Here is a 15,249-nt window from a genome sequence, read left to right on the forward strand (position 1 = left end):
TTGATTCAGACAAAGGTACCAAAGCAATTCAATGGGGGAAAAGATACTCTTTACAACAAATGGTGCTGGGACAAATGGAAATCCACCCATGAAAAGATGAATTTAGATGCTTCCCTTACACCATACCCAAAAATTAACAGAAAGTGGATCACATACATACATGTAAGAATAAAACAAGAAGACTTCAAAAAGATCTTAAGATATGACACCAAAGCCATGATCTATAAAAGAAACAACTGATAAACAACTTCATCAAGTGAAAAACTTTTACAATTCAACCACCACCACCAAGAAAATGAAGAGTGCTTGTTAGTACAGTGGTGAGTTAAAAAAAAAAAGAGAAAGGATGGGTGTGGTGGCTCACACCTGTAATCCCAGCACTTTGGGAGGCTGAGGTGGGTGGATCACATGGTCAGGAGATCGAGACCATCCTGGCCAACACTGTGAAACTCTATTTCTACTAAAAATACAAAAATTAGCTGGGCATGGTGGCACAAGCCTGTAGTCCCAGCTACTTAGGAGGCTGAGGCAGGAGAATCACTTGAACCTGGGAGGCAGATGTTGCAGTGAGCCAAGATCATGCACTGCACTCCAGCCTGGTGACAGGCTGAGACTCCATCTCAATTAAAAAAAAAATAAAAAGACAAGCCAAGACTGGGATATTTGCAAATCATATATTTGATAAATAAAGGATTTGTATCCAGAATATGTAAAACATTCTTAAAACTCATTAATAAGACATGTGACCCAATTTAAAAATGGGCAAGAATTGAATAGGTATCTCACTAAAGATATACAAATGATTAACAATTACATGAAAAAATGCTCAAAATCATTAGTTGTCAGATAAATGCAAACTAACCACAAAGAAATGCCATTTTGCACCCACTAGAATGGCTACAATAAAAAACAAAAGTCCAAGTGCTGGCAAGGATGTGGAGGAGCCTGAACCATTACATGTTGCTGGTGGAGATGTAAAGTGGGACAGCCACTTTGGAAAAGCTTGGCAGTTTCTTAAAAAAGTTAAACCTAAACCTACTACATGATCCCAGCAGTTTCACTCCTAGGAATCTCTCTCCAAGAGGAATGAAATATATGTCTACAGGCCGGACGCAGTGGCTCATGCCTGTAATCCCAGCACTTTGGGAGGCCGAGGTGGGAGGATCATGAGGTCAAGAGATCAAGACCATCCTGGCCATGGTGAAACCCCGTCTCTACTAAAAATACAAAAATTAGCTGGGCATGGCGGCACACACCTGTGGTCCCAGCTACTTGGGAGGCTGAGACTGAAGAATGTCTTGAACCCAGGAGGTGGAGGTTGCAGTGAGCAGAGATTGTGCCACTGCACTCCAGCCTGGTGACAGAGCAAGGCTCCGTCTCAAAAAAAAAAAAAAAAAGAAATATATGTCTACAAAGACTTATACATGAATGTTCATAGCAGTATTATTCATAATAGCCCCAAATTGGAAACAATATAAACATTTCATCAACTGGCGAATGAACAAAATATGGCACATACATACAGTGGAATACAATTTGAAAACAATAAAAGGAACTATTGGTACATTCTACAATATGAATGAGCTTCTAAATTATTCTGAAGTAGGATGCCAGACACAGAAGGCCACATATTGTATGATTCCACTTACATGAAATGTCTAGAATAGGAAAATCTATAGAGACAAAGTAAAATGGTTGCCTGATGATGTGGGTGAAAAGGGAATTAACTGCAAAGGGGATTAACTGAGCGATGGAAATGTTTTAAAACGAGATGGTGATAATGGTTGTACAACTCTGTACACTTACTAAGTCATTGAGTTGAACACTTAAATGAACTTTAAGGTAGGTAAACTGTGCCTCAATAAAACTATTAAAAAATCAGTGATGTAAAAAGGAGGAAGACAAGGGAGGCATAATTAGGTGACATTTGAATGTTGATATACCTGATTGTCCCTAAATTCTTCATGAAGCCATTGTTGAGCCTCTTCTTCATGTCCAGTCCTGGGTCTACAGTAACAGTCTCACAGAGCTCACCACATAGCAGGTCAAACAGGCAAACAAGCCACTGCATGGTAGGATACAGCCAAGGGCCAGCACAGCAGACAGAGGAGCACCATGCTGATCAGAGATGTCTTCATGAAGGTGACATCTAAACTGAGACCCTGAAGATTATTGCTGGGCAGCTAAGAGGGAAGAAGTGGCAATATCAAAGTGACCTTCTGTGCCATGCTATAAATTTTAGGTTTTATGAACTGCAAAACTAGGGCATGGTGGCTCACACCTGTAATCTCAACACTTAGGGAGGTTTGCTTGAAGCCAGTTCAAGGCTGCAGTGAGCAATGCTGTGTACTGTTATTGTGAGTAGCAATAAAAAGCAGCAGTGCTGGACTTTGGGGTGAAACGGAGTGGGCTCTGCTGCTGGTCGTGAGGAGAAAGGAGTCCAAAGAATAGAAACAAAGAAAAAAAAATGGCAAGTCAGGCAGATGAGTCTAGCTTGACTTACCAGTACACTCTTCACCCATGGGGCTCTTTGGCTCTGGTCAAGGGGGCGTAGGTTACATGGAAAGGGCTGCTTTACTTTACAAGCATCTGGCCTTTCTCCCAAGAGAGAGACCCCCAAATAGTCTGGCTACGTTTTTCAGCACAAACGCACCTGCTTTTACACTCTTCCCCTCGCTGCCCAGTCTGCTTATCCAAGATCTATGACGGTGTTGGGAGGAACGCTGCTCCCTCCATAGGTGGAAGACACTGCTGCCCTTAGGCAGACTGGACTGTGACTGTGGAGATCTGGTCTCAATTTTTCACAATACCACAGGTTAGCTGGAGTCAGGCAAACTACTTGGCCCTTCTGAGGCAGTTTCTTTATGCCAAAATGTTACCTGCTCTGTGGGGATTACTGAGGACCACATAAGAATCAACCAACACAGAGTGTTTATATGTAAGACATGTCCTGGGTGTGTGCAGGAGTGATATGCCTTCCAAAAACTTAAAAAAAAATAAAGTTGCCATCCAAGTCTCCCACAGACAAGACTGACCACAAGCTGACTTTTGGAAAAGTGTGACTGAAGAGTTTCCCAACAGGCAAAACCACAGTAACCAGAGTGTAAACTTGGAGGGGCAGATCTGGAATGCAGCTGTATTTGGGGAAGCGGAAACTGAAGATGGGAGTATAGTTCTCACACGGAAGAGTGTGCAAATCACCAAGGAAACTTGCTCACTGAGCTGCACCACAGCCCTAGGGAACCTGTCTCTAGAGGGACTTAGGAACAAACCTGTGGTTTAAACATTTTCCAGTGACTTTTTGAGATGGAGTCTCGCTCTGTCACACAGGCTGGAGTGCAGTGATGCAATCTCGGCTCACTGCAATCTCTACCTCTCGAGTTCAAGTGATTCTCCTGCCTCAGCCTCCTGAGTAGCTGGGATTACAGGCGCACACCACTTACGCCCAGTTAATTTTTTGTATTTTAGTGGAGGCAGGGTTTCACCATGCTGGTCAGGCTGGTCTCAAACTCCTGACCTCGTGATCCGCCTGCCTAGACCTCCCAAAGTGCTGGGATTACAGGTGTAAGCCAACTGTGCCTGGCCCTCTAGTGACTTTTATGTGCACAAGAGTTAAAGCACCTCTGGCCTACGGCATAAAAAAGGAGCTGGAGGTGCTGATTCCAGGCCATCAACAGGCAGCCACACTCCACTGGGGAACTCTGTGGAGTTTTAGGGCAGTGAATTGAGAAAAGGGGAAATCGAGAACAGGGGCAACCTGGTGCAGTCCTAAGGTGCAAATGAACTCATTGCATATTTTTCACCAGAAGTGACTCTCATAAAATAAAGCCCTCCAAAGACTACTTTTGCTGTACATCTGGCTTTTCCCTTATTTTCACAGAAATATACCCACTTTGTCCAATATATTTTTTTTCAGTGAATCACAATAAAAAAAGATGTACTTCTAATATCTAAGAAATAAACCAAGAAAGAACAAGAGCTATTAGGAGTGTTCTCTTTCTTTATTTCTCTTTGGTTTCTTAACACAAGACATGCATTCTATAAATAAAAGGAAGTGAGATTTTCCGGGAAACAATAAATTGGGAGGAATTCCCATAGTCACACCTCTGTGGTCAAGTCAAGAGGCTGGACTTCAGCTCCTATCTGGCTGTAATCTCTGATGAAATCCAGAAGAAAAGGCCCGTGTGTGTGTTATCCAAGAAGGTGAAACACTCAAGGACAGTGAATGCCACAGTCCTCTGCTCAGAGCTGGGATAGGCCCCAAGGCCCACTAAACACAACATCTACCCTATCTCCTTGTGATATCCTTTTCACAGTATCCTTGCTTCTTCTCATGGGGCTATTGGAAAGGCTCCAACACCAAAGAACCAGACCAGCCATTTACGAACAGCCATTCAGCATCAGACTGAGGAACCTAATGGGAGAGTGTGAATATGGCGGTGTTTGCTCACTTGTGCTCAGAGCCCAGATCAAAACACTGGCTTGATCTTACTTTGAAACACTGATCTCAGGTGCAGCAGTGTAAATTCTATACCAGGAGGTGGGAATGGACTCAGGAAGGCCACTACAAGAGCAGCAGGCTATGGGAAAATAATCTACCATACCCAGTGGGAAAATCTGGGCCAGCATCCTAAGGACCCACTCAGCAGCCCACAGACAGATTCTTAACACCTTCACAATCCAGGCTTGCTGGTGCTGCTTCAAATTCACAAAAGAAAGGGGCTTACAATAAGACATGCACTGATACACTCCTAACAGGAAATGCACACCCCACCCGCCTTCTGAGTCCACCTCTACAGGCAAACCAGGAAGGAGGGAGAAATGCTGGAGCTCTACCACGAGCCCAGGTTAAATGACATCCATTATCAGATTGTTGAGACGTTAAAAATAAAAATATCATTTTCAAGTGCTTGTAGCAGAGGCCCAGCTCCTAAGTTGCAGGTAACAAAGGTACTTCCCTCTGAGTACATGGCGATTGCACACACTGGTAAACCTGATGGCCCTGAGGTTGGGGAAGACACCCCAGGCTCCACATTGTGCCTTTCTGAACAGGCTTCCAGGCCACCCCAGGCAGGCAGCGAAGGACAGGAAACCAACCTGGTGGAGACTGGAGCCCTAAGACCCAGTCTTGGGTTACAGGAATTGCATCTTCTTTTAGTCTCTACTGGAAGAATTTTAGAAAACCAGATTTTGGCAGCAGCAGTTGAAGGACAGCCCCACTGCCCAGTGCACTGGTAAGAGAAAATGTCCTCCTCTTTCAGTCCCGCTGTGCTACATTAGGTCCCACGCAGGGAGAAGGAGGAAGCAGTATGGAGTTTTTCCAATAGGTAAAGGTCATTTCCCAAGATTAGAGGAAGAAATATAAAATCTGTTCTTTGCAGCAGCAAGAGATTCTTTCGGCCTTTAGTTCTTTGTGTCATAAAAGCCAGCTGTGCTTGAATGTAAAGGTCCACCTTGCTGGTTAGTCTGCCCCAGGGCTGGAGGGAGGCCAGACCCTTGGGATTGGCGAGTGGATGGAGGAGCAATGGAGTGGCAGGGCAGACAAGGTTACAAGACCAAGCCAGCCCACAGCTGGTAGAAGGAAGCCCCTGGTTAGGTTCTAGAGGTGCAAATGGTCAATGTGCCCCAGAAGCATCCCAATGAGGGAAATCACCCAAGAACGAGATCGATGGGCAAATGAGAATCCGGCTAGACCTGCTGTTTTCTGCTGGTCAAAAAAGGAAGGAATGTCAGTGCAAGTGGGGAATCTGAATGAGCGCCATGGCAGCAGTAGGAGGTAATCACAGGGGCATCTGGAACCCCCAGCCATAGCCAGAAGCCCCCACCAAGAAGAGTGGCAGTAATTCAGCAGACTGCTAACTCTCTACGCCTATGACTTTAAAAGTCCTCTGATGGTGGGTGTGAAGACAAACCCCATGAGCACCCAGCTCGATGCGATGCCTCAGGACCCTGGGATCCGAATGTGGAGCGGATACCGCCCTTCTCTGGTTAGACGGTTTTCCATTTAAACATAGATTTGCCCTTAGCGTCCTTTATGCTTTTTTCTTCCTGCAAAATTTGTTCACATAAAAATTTTTTTTCTTTCCAGTTTCTTGGTTTAAATTTCCTTGTTTCTTTCAAGTATCTTTTTTTTTCCCCTTCTGTTCTCCTGGACAGATGGAAAAGGCCTCACTGAAATCCCAAAATTAGACATGGGGAAAACTTCTCTTCTTCCTATTACCCAGTGATGAGGACAGAATCCTTGGTGCCCTACTGTGAAGAAGGAACGTGCCTGTGTACAGCAGCCCTCCACTGCTGTGGCCACACCATCTCAGGCAGGGAGAACACTTGGGTCTGTCCTTTCGCCCCCAGCTACATCCCAGTTTCCAGCAGGCTTGGACACTGCAGCCTCCCCATGGCAAACTGGCCAGAACTCGGTTGGAGAACAAGCAGGTGAAGAGGAGCAACAGATGGAAGGCCTTCTGTGAATGGCTGGCCAACAGAACAGCAGTGGGTGGGAGCTGGGCCTGGATGGAGCTTGTGTTCGTGTGGACCAGCAGAACAGTTCCAGGTCACCGGCTATGGGACCCAAAGGAGCTTGTGTCCATGCTGTGCATCTTGATGACCCAGGCCTGAAGGTCACAAGGGTGGCACAGTGGTGGAGGGCTTAAGCACCTGGAAAAACTGTACCTCTGGCAAGCTCACATTTCACCCCATCTTCTGGTCCACTGCCTCTCCTGAGGGACTGTTACTGGAAGGAAGCGCCTATGTCTGTACCAGATCCCTGCCCCACCACATCCCATCCTCTGCCTTAGATGGTAAGGAGAGGGATGCAGCCCACACCGACCCCTCCTTCATGGCACGCCATGGGGGCCATGAACGTCCAGCGGTCTGTCTCCGGGTCGTACATCTCCACTGAGCTTAGGTTTGACTGTCCGTCATAGCCCCCCACAGCGTAGAGGCGCCCACAGCTGGCCACCAGGGAGACTCGGCTCCGGCGCGTGTGCATGGGGACTATCAGGCACCACTGGTCTGCCACGGAACTGTACATCTCAGCGATGCTGAGGAAGCCAGAGCCATCATAGCCCCCACAGACAAACATCTTGCTCCCCAGGGAGGCTGCTCCATGCCGGCAGCGCTTGTTGAGCATGCCAGCTGCAGGGTGCCAGGTGGCAGTATGGTGGTTATAGTGCTCCACCTGTAGAAGGGGAGAGAGGCACAGGTACAGGACAGTCAGAGGCAAAGCTCAGTCCATGGAATGACCGTGCAGGGCACAGTAGCCCCCATGATGTCAGACATGGGGATGAGGAGCTCTGCCAGTGTCCCCTCTGCTGCAAGCCTGCTCCTGGGTAAATGGGGGCAGGGAGAGGTCACCTCACCTGACCCTGTCTATTTGCATCTAAGGAAACAAAAAAAGGATGTGCCCAAGGATGCACTGCTAGGTAGTGACAGATCCTGTATGAGAACTGGGTCTCCTGGGAACTCCAGGGGTTTCCACTGCGGCACTGACTAGTAAATGGCTGTTGAGCCTTTTTTTACAGAATAAATGCAATTTTAGACAAATTATCCAGAGGAATACAACTGTTTGCAAATTTGTGCTTGGTCTATAATTGAGCTTACTTTGGGCAGGAATCTCACAAAGTCTATGTAGCATTCAACAGACAGTTGAACAGGTGGTGGTGGGGGTTGTACATGTGACTACCTTTCACGCTTCCTTTGTGTACACTGGCTCATTATCTGGAAGTTCAGAATTTCAGAAGATGCAGTGGATGGCCTGAAACCTCAGTAGATGATACGATCCAGCTATGGTAAGGCTGAAGTTTTTTCAAATAATTATCTTCCAAAATAAATCTCAAAGATGGAAGGAGCAGGTGCCCTTAGCCCAGGGGGAGCCCAGACTCACACTGTTGAAGATCTGCAAGCCATCATGGCCGCCCGACACATATATCCTGCCCTCAAAGACCGTAACCCCAGCAGCACTGCGATTCGAGCTCATCGGGGTCACGACTGTCCACCTTCAGGAAAAAGTCAATAGGAAGGAAGCATGAGATTCAGGGTTCCTATCTTCCCATGGCAGCTTAGTAGGGGTATTCAGGTGAACTGTGCTGGCCATCTCCTTACCTCTTACCACCTCTCTGACAGCTCTCTCTGGCTGCCACCTCTCATCCAAGCTGCAAACCCACAGCCTGTCTTCTCTGCTCATCTCCATGGCTGCTCAAAATCATTGTCTCACACAAGGCCTCTTTCTCCTATAGTTCTGCCCCTCCCTGCCTTGTTAACGGGACCACCAGCTGTCTAGCTGCTGTACTTACAAAGCTCAGTGCTACTCTGGTTGCTTCTCCCTCGCTGTCAACATTCCTATGGTCCCCCAAGTTCTGGCTGGTTTGCTTCCTAGTCAGTGCTTGTTCCCATCCCCACTACCAGTGCCCTACCCCTGACTTCTCACCTGGAGCACTGTGACAGCCTCTGCACAGGCAGCCTGGCTTTCACACCAGTCCCATCCGACCCCACCCCGCCAGAGGGACTGCTTCTCCTTTACCTGTACCATGTCCTCCTGTGGCTCCTCACTGTCTTCTCTAAGATAGTCCAGGTTCCTTCAAGTGGTTTTTTCATCTTTTTAAATTTTTGAGACAGGGTCTTACTCTGTCACCCAGGCTGGAGTGTAGTGGTGCAATCATAGCTCATTGCAGCTTTGACCTCCCAGGATCAAGCCATCTTCCCACCTCAGCCTTCTCAGTAGCTGGGACTACAGGCTCATGCCACCATGCCTGGCTAATTTTTCTCTTTTTTTGTAGAGGCAGGGTCTCCCTATGTTGTCTAGGCTGGTCTCAAGTGACCTTCTTGTCTCAGTCTCCCAAAGTGTTGGGATTATAGGTGTGAGCCACTGTGCCTGGCCCTTCAAGTGGTTCTTTACCTCTTGGTCCTCATCTACCCTTTAGCTTCATCCCAAACCACATGCCACCCACCTGGCTCTGTCTCCTATCTATGTGCTGTGCTCTAGCCCACAAGAGGATCACTGCTGAACATTCACTGTGATTCTTGATCACAGTGAACACTTTCTTACTGCAGGCTCTCCTTGCTGTCTCCCTGCCTATGATGTGCAAGCACCTCCCATTGGCTATCCATGACAGGTCTCATATCGGAAGACATCCCTGATACCCTGTCCTTTCCTGCAACCCTGGGGAAGACGAAGGTTCTCTCTGCTCTGTGCCCAAGAGCTTCTGACACAGGCCTCCAGGGTAGAACGATCATGATGCAACCCATAGCCCAACCACACTGGATGCTTTAAAGGATCTCAGACACCCAGCTTGCTGTCTGATCCATAGTAGACTGGCTAAGTGAACAGAATACTGGTTTAAAGGCATCCTAAGGAGTCCATTCAACTAATTTGCTTACATTTTATTATATAAGATAAGAGGATTCAAATACTGAAATGAAAAACTTGGGCTGGCCAGGTGCTGTGGCTCAAGCCTGTAATCCTAGCACTTTAGGAGGCCGAGGCAAGTGGATCACCTGAGGTCAGGAGTTTGAGACCAGCCTGGCCAACATGGTAAAACCCCGTCTTTAAAAAAAAAAGAAAAAAGAAAAAGAAAAACTCAGGCTAACCTTGTCAATGTTTTTCAAAGCGTGTTCCACAAATGAGTCCTACAAGATGGCAACCGGTGTGTATATAAAACCCGAGGTTAAACAGAGTTATTCACTGCAGGGTTTCTTAGAGCCTTTAAAATGTTAATATATCTTATAGAAAGACAAGGACTCTGGCAGTTCAGACATCAACATTTCCCAAGCCTATCTGACCACAGAACTTAAAACTTTTTTTTTTTTTTTCCAAATCATATCTTATCCACTTTGGATCATGCTGTTCATCTACTTCTTATCCCCTCTTGCCTGTTTTTCCATTAAAATGGGTTGATTTAGCTAACAGGTACAGAGTAAGACCCTGTTTCAAATAAATATTTCCAAGCATTTATGTAGACTATTTGTTTTAAAATTTTATTTACTCATTCTTTCACTTAACTAAGGGTTATTATACATCTACTAAAGTACTATAGAGGTAAAAAGGCAAGACATTCTCTACCTTCAAGAAGTTTAAATAAAAAAACTCCAGTTCTAATTTTGATACTCTGTTTATAAGCTCCGGTTGCCCCAGGGGAGCTGGAGTTCTTACTTGTCTGTCTCAGGTGAGTAGGTCTCCACGGAGCTGAGGGAAGAGTTGCCGTCGTAGCCCCCACAGACGTAGATCTGACCGTCCAGCACGACTGTCCCCATGGCACTGAAACAGACAGAGCTGTCATCCCAGATGAGCTGCAGCCTTCCCGGAGCAGCCTCTCTTGCCCACTGAGAAACAAACCTATCAATTGCCTCTTTCTGCAACCCAAATCTCAGGCATGTGACTAAGTAAAGTCATAAAACTGAGGTGACAGAAGCTGCCCCATGGTCCCTCTTGTACCCCACACTTCTTCCTCAGGCTGCCTCCCCTCCCTGCTCTTCTTGACCTCATTCTGTCTAAAATGCTCACCTTCCACCTCACCATGTGAAGGTTGTATTTACCTTGAAGGCCCAACTCAACTTCCTCACTCCTCTTCCTCCCCTCAGTAAGAATTACTCTTTCCCATCCCCACACTCTCTGAGTGGCTTCTTCATTACAGCAGTTGTTACAATCATTCATTCATCCAGCCATCAGATCTTTATCAGCTGGGGTTTACAGTGGTAAGTAAGCCAAAGTTCCAGCCCACAAGGCACTTACGTTCTGGCCTCTAGGCTACCAGGAATCTGTCACTTTCTCTGTGTGTGTGTGTGTGTAATTTTTAATCAGAGCCTTGCTCTGTCACTCAGGCTAGAGTGCAGTGGTGCCATCATAGCTCACTGTGCCTTGAACTCCTATGCTCAAGTGATCTTCCTGCCCCACCTCAGCCTCCCAAGTAGCTGGGATTACAGGTGTGCACCACCACACCCAGCTAATTTTTGCATCTTTAGTAGAGATGGGGTTTCACCATGTTGGCCAGGCTGGTCTCAGACTCCTGACCTCAGGTGATCTGCCCTCCTCAGCCTCCCCAAGTGCTGGGATTACAGGCGTGAGTCACCACGCCCAGCTTACTTCCACCTTTTAAAGTGTACTAGTAATCAAACTGATCCACAGAATGTCCCTTGCAGGGACATGATAACAGACTCCCTGAACCAGCCCAAAAGAGGAGAGAAACTTGCCTTAGGCAAGTACTGTGGGAAGATCACAAATTTACTAGATGTGATTACTGTCCTTCTGGATACAGACACAAAACAAACATAAACATTACATAACAAAACAAAACAGGTGTCCAACAATATGAGAATTAATTAAGAGGTGCCACAAAACTGCATGAGATTAACTATCAACTAGGTGGTAAAGGTAGGTATGAAGAGGGGAGAAAACGCTGATCAGCGTGGACTGGAACAGTCCAGTGTAAGAAAGCTCCACGGGATGGCGCAGAACACTCGCAGAGATGGAAAGGAAAGATGGCAGGATGTCACTAACTGGCAGGACAGACAGTTGTGTGGGACGTCAGGAGAGAAGTGACTAGGAACGTTTTAAAGTAGCCTATAATTTAAAAGGGATGTAATGGAACCAGGCCCACACTAATAACAGGGTAGTAACCACAGTGAAGGAAAGAAATACCCAGAGGACTTTCCTCCAAGACAGCACACTGAATCCAGTGACATCAAAGCAAGGAAGTGGCCCAGAGCAGACACACAAGGAAGGACAGCTGATTGTAGTCAAAGCAAAAAAGCTACTCGTGGTCGGGGACATGGAGCAATGAGTCACTCAATCATAGGAAGCTGCAAAGTATCCAAGGAGCAAAAGTGGGGATGGTTGGAGGAAAGGACTCTCAATATGTTCTTGGGAGGGGCAGATCTTAAGTATTACATTTTTTCTTCCCAAAGGAACCTACTCCGATGCTTTGTGAATTGCTCTCATGAGTACAAAGGCAGATCCCTTCCAGCTCACATCCACATGCGAATGCTGCTAAATGTGGAACGTGGGTATGGCGGCCAGTACTTTTCTGTGGCAAAGGACTTCCACGCTACCTCTTCTTCCTCATCACACATGTGCTTGCTCGACTGTCCCTCTCTTCTACTGCCCTCCACCCCAGTCACATGATCTTTTAAGTAGAGACCCTGAAGCATGGCCAGTGAAGGGGTCTGTGAGGCAAATACTGAGATCACGGAATTAAATGCAAGAAAGGCCCTTAAAGAGCAACTGGTCCAGTGGTTTCCAAACTGCCCCTTAAAAAAAATTCATGTAATTTCCCCCTCTAACATTAGGTATATGTCATGGAAGCTCAGTGTATAAAAGTGATCAATGCAGAGCTGTCCTGAGTGTTGGGCAAGGGGACCCTGGGCTGCTTTCCTCTCCCCGCCTTGGGCAGTGCCAGCCTTTCCACTGCCCACGCATGTGACGACTCCAATATGTGTCTTGACATAATGAAACATGCCACCTGTCACCTCAGCATTAAGAAGGCTAAACATAGGCATTGGGATGTCCTCTAATCCCACTTCTTATTCAGGCAATATAAGCAGAAAAGTGGTAGAGGAGGCAGGTAGCTAGAATGTGCTGAGTGACATGAAACTTGGCCCATCTTACAAATACCTATGTGCTCCTGTCTGGTAGAATGTGTGTGACCTAAAGAAGAGAACACTGCTTTGGTTCATATTCTCCCCGAGTAGTGGAAGCACATGTGTGAGGGGAGTCCTAGGGAAGGAAAGTATCCAGAAAAACACCTTGGATTTCCTTTTATCACTAATAAAGGTAAATCCTCCTTATTCTTCAAGTTTCAACTTTAATCCCACCTCTTCCCTGAAATCTTCCAGACGTTCCAGTCCAGTTTCTCTCCCTCCTCCAATCTTCCAAAATACACATTTTCAGTCCTTATCTGGCACTTAAAATAACAACACAACTTCCACATGTCCACGTCTGGTCTCCCCAGGTTCCTCAAAGGACAAGGTGGGTATTTTACTTTTAAGAAGATGGGGGCTTGCTCCCAGGAGGTACTGGCAGTGGCTGGCCTGGCTGCAGGAAGCTCCCAGGCCAAAGCTTGTGTTTTACTTTACTGTGTGCCCCTGCTCGTCTAGCACGGTGCTCCCCAGGTGCTCAGTGTGTATGTTCGGGCTGCACGTGGCTTCCAGAATACCTTCTCTTGCTATTCATGCTCCCCACTCTGGTCCATGTGTCTGTCTCCGGGTTGTAGGCCTCCACAGTGCTCAGCCGTAGCTGGCCGTCATATCCTCCAATGGCATACAGAAGCCCGTTCACCACAGCCACGCCAACGCGGCTGCGGGCTGTTGTCATAGGACGGCACTTCTCCCAGCGATTGGCAATGGGATCGAACACTTCCACCACATTCAGGGAATCACCTGCATAAAAATTTGCTACTCAAATTAAAACAAATGAGACCATTTGTTTAGATCACAGCTATTGGGCATTGATTATATGGAACATTTGACTCGATTCTATTACCTCTTCCCACAGAATTACTCAAGGCACAAGGTCCCACTAAGAAATTTCAGCCATGATCACCTCAAACCTAATTCTTTAAAGAAAATTAGAATCGGACAGGAGGTATTTATTTTTTAGAGAGGGTAGTTTTCAGTTACAATTAGGTACTCCACCTGCTTAAAGCCAAAGGTATAGACAAATCAATAGAATATTTCCTCCAGGCAGGAGGCATGCCAGAAGGCCAGGCATGTGCTCCAGTGCTTTCATTTGCTAGTGAGTGACCCAAGCCAAGGGGCTTTGTGTCCCTATCCTCTGCTTCACAGGTGAAATGGAGATAATCCTTATGGATTAAATGATATAACAGGTAAAGCACCTAGCATGGCTCTAGAATATACTTAGTACTTAATAAATAGTCACAGTAGCAAGGAATGCTCATTCCAACCCTCCCTTTTTCATCAGGCTTTTGTGATGATCAGACAAAATAACCCCCTCTTCCTATGGTATGCTGCTAGGGGGCACTTAGCCTCATACCGTATTTGCATGCTACTCCAGTGTGCACTGAATTGAGGACTTACCTGTTCCAGGCCTTATGGTAAACAAGCAGCAGCTAGTACCCAATTCTCATTAACTTTCAATTAAAAACAAAACTGGGCTGGGCACAGTGGCTCACACCTATAATCCCAGCACTTTGGGAGGCCAAGGCAGGCAGATCACTTGAGGTCAGGAATTCAATATCAGCTTGGCCAACATGGTGAAACCCCATCTCTATTAAAAATACAAAAATCAGCTGGGCGTGGTAGCAAGTGCCTGTAGTCCCAGCCACTCAGGAGACTAAGGTGGGAGAATCACCTGAATCCAGGAGGTGGAGATTGCAGTGAGCTGAGATCCCACCACTGCACTCCAGCCTGGGTGACAGGAGTGAGACTCCACCTCAAAAAAAGTAAAAACAATAAAAAATAAAAACAAAACTGCCCAGGAGTGCCCACCAACTCCCCCCAGGTGGGGAGGCCATGCAGCTTTCTGTAAACCTCACTACATGATTCAAAAACTGCCAATAACACATGGACTGTAAAGTATATGTGTTTCACAGTGGGTGGGGCTGAAGAGTAAAAAGTACTATTGATAGTGGTAGACCCTGTGTATTTGGAAAATCTTTCTCTTGGGGACATTCTCACAGTCTAACCCCAGAGATCCATATGACCAAATTTGAATAGCCTGGTATGGAATTGGGTCTCTGACCATATCTTATCCAGGGCTGATAGGATGCTATACCACAGCCAATGTGATATTAGGGTGAAAGTGCTGGCTCAGGAACCAGAACACCCAAGTTCTAGTCCTTGCTCTGCCAAAAGCAACTTGCATGAACATAGTGGAAGTTCTGCGGGCCTCAATTTCCTCACTTGTCAGGTGAGTAGGCTAGGGATCAAAGATTTCTAGAAGGTCTTGTGAGCACTGATATTCTGATTCAATGGCATGAACATATGACATGTTCTAACTGTAGAGCAATTATATAAAATCATGAGGGGCAAGAGTGGTAACAGTGCAAAACAATAAAACCAGAAGGGTCAGGCTAATTTGTGTGGTGCTTCCTCACCCATGGAGTCCAAGAAGGGGCTTTCTAAAGGGGAGCTGCAAGATACCTGCTGAGTTGAGGCCTCCTACAGCATAGATAAGCCCAGCGATGGATGTGCAGCAGCGCGGCCGGGTCCTGAAAGCCGGCAGGTGCGGCCGGCGCTCTGGCATGAGGTGGTAGTCCTTTGCTTCGTCTACCAGGTCCCTGGAATAACGTGCAAGATGCT

At 46.6% G+C, this 15,249-nt stretch overlaps 1 protein-coding gene across 3 annotated transcripts in view; it reads right to left on the bottom strand.

Annotated features, from left to right (window-relative positions):
* Positions 1–3,980: 3,980 nt before the first annotated feature.
* Positions 3,981–15,249, bottom strand: part of KLHL18 (kelch like family member 18) — a 70,827-nt gene continuing 59,558 nt past the window's right edge. For 2 of the 3 annotated variants that reach the window (XM_032297970.1, XM_032297968.1), the window contains 5 exons: positions 15,091–15,227; positions 13,146–13,383; positions 10,148–10,252; positions 7,883–7,994; positions 3,981–7,177 (listed from right to left, as the gene is read on the bottom strand). In XM_032297970.1, the coding sequence (XP_032153861.1) occupies positions 6,791–7,177; positions 7,883–7,994; positions 10,148–10,252; positions 13,146–13,383; positions 15,091–15,227 (979 nt within the window). In that variant the 3' untranslated portion in view covers positions 3,981–6,790. The remainder of the gene's footprint in view (positions 7,178–7,882; positions 7,995–10,147; positions 10,253–13,145; positions 13,384–15,090; positions 15,228–15,249) is intronic. The other variant, XM_032297969.1, reaches the window with a different exon arrangement.

Source organism: Sapajus apella, unplaced genomic scaffold (genome assembly GCF_009761245.1).
Source record: "Sapajus apella isolate SASKATOON/1434 unplaced genomic scaffold, GSC_monkey_1.0 scaffold38, whole genome shotgun sequence".
In the NCBI taxonomy this organism is placed as follows: Eukaryota; Metazoa; Chordata; class Mammalia; order Primates; family Cebidae; genus Sapajus; species Sapajus apella.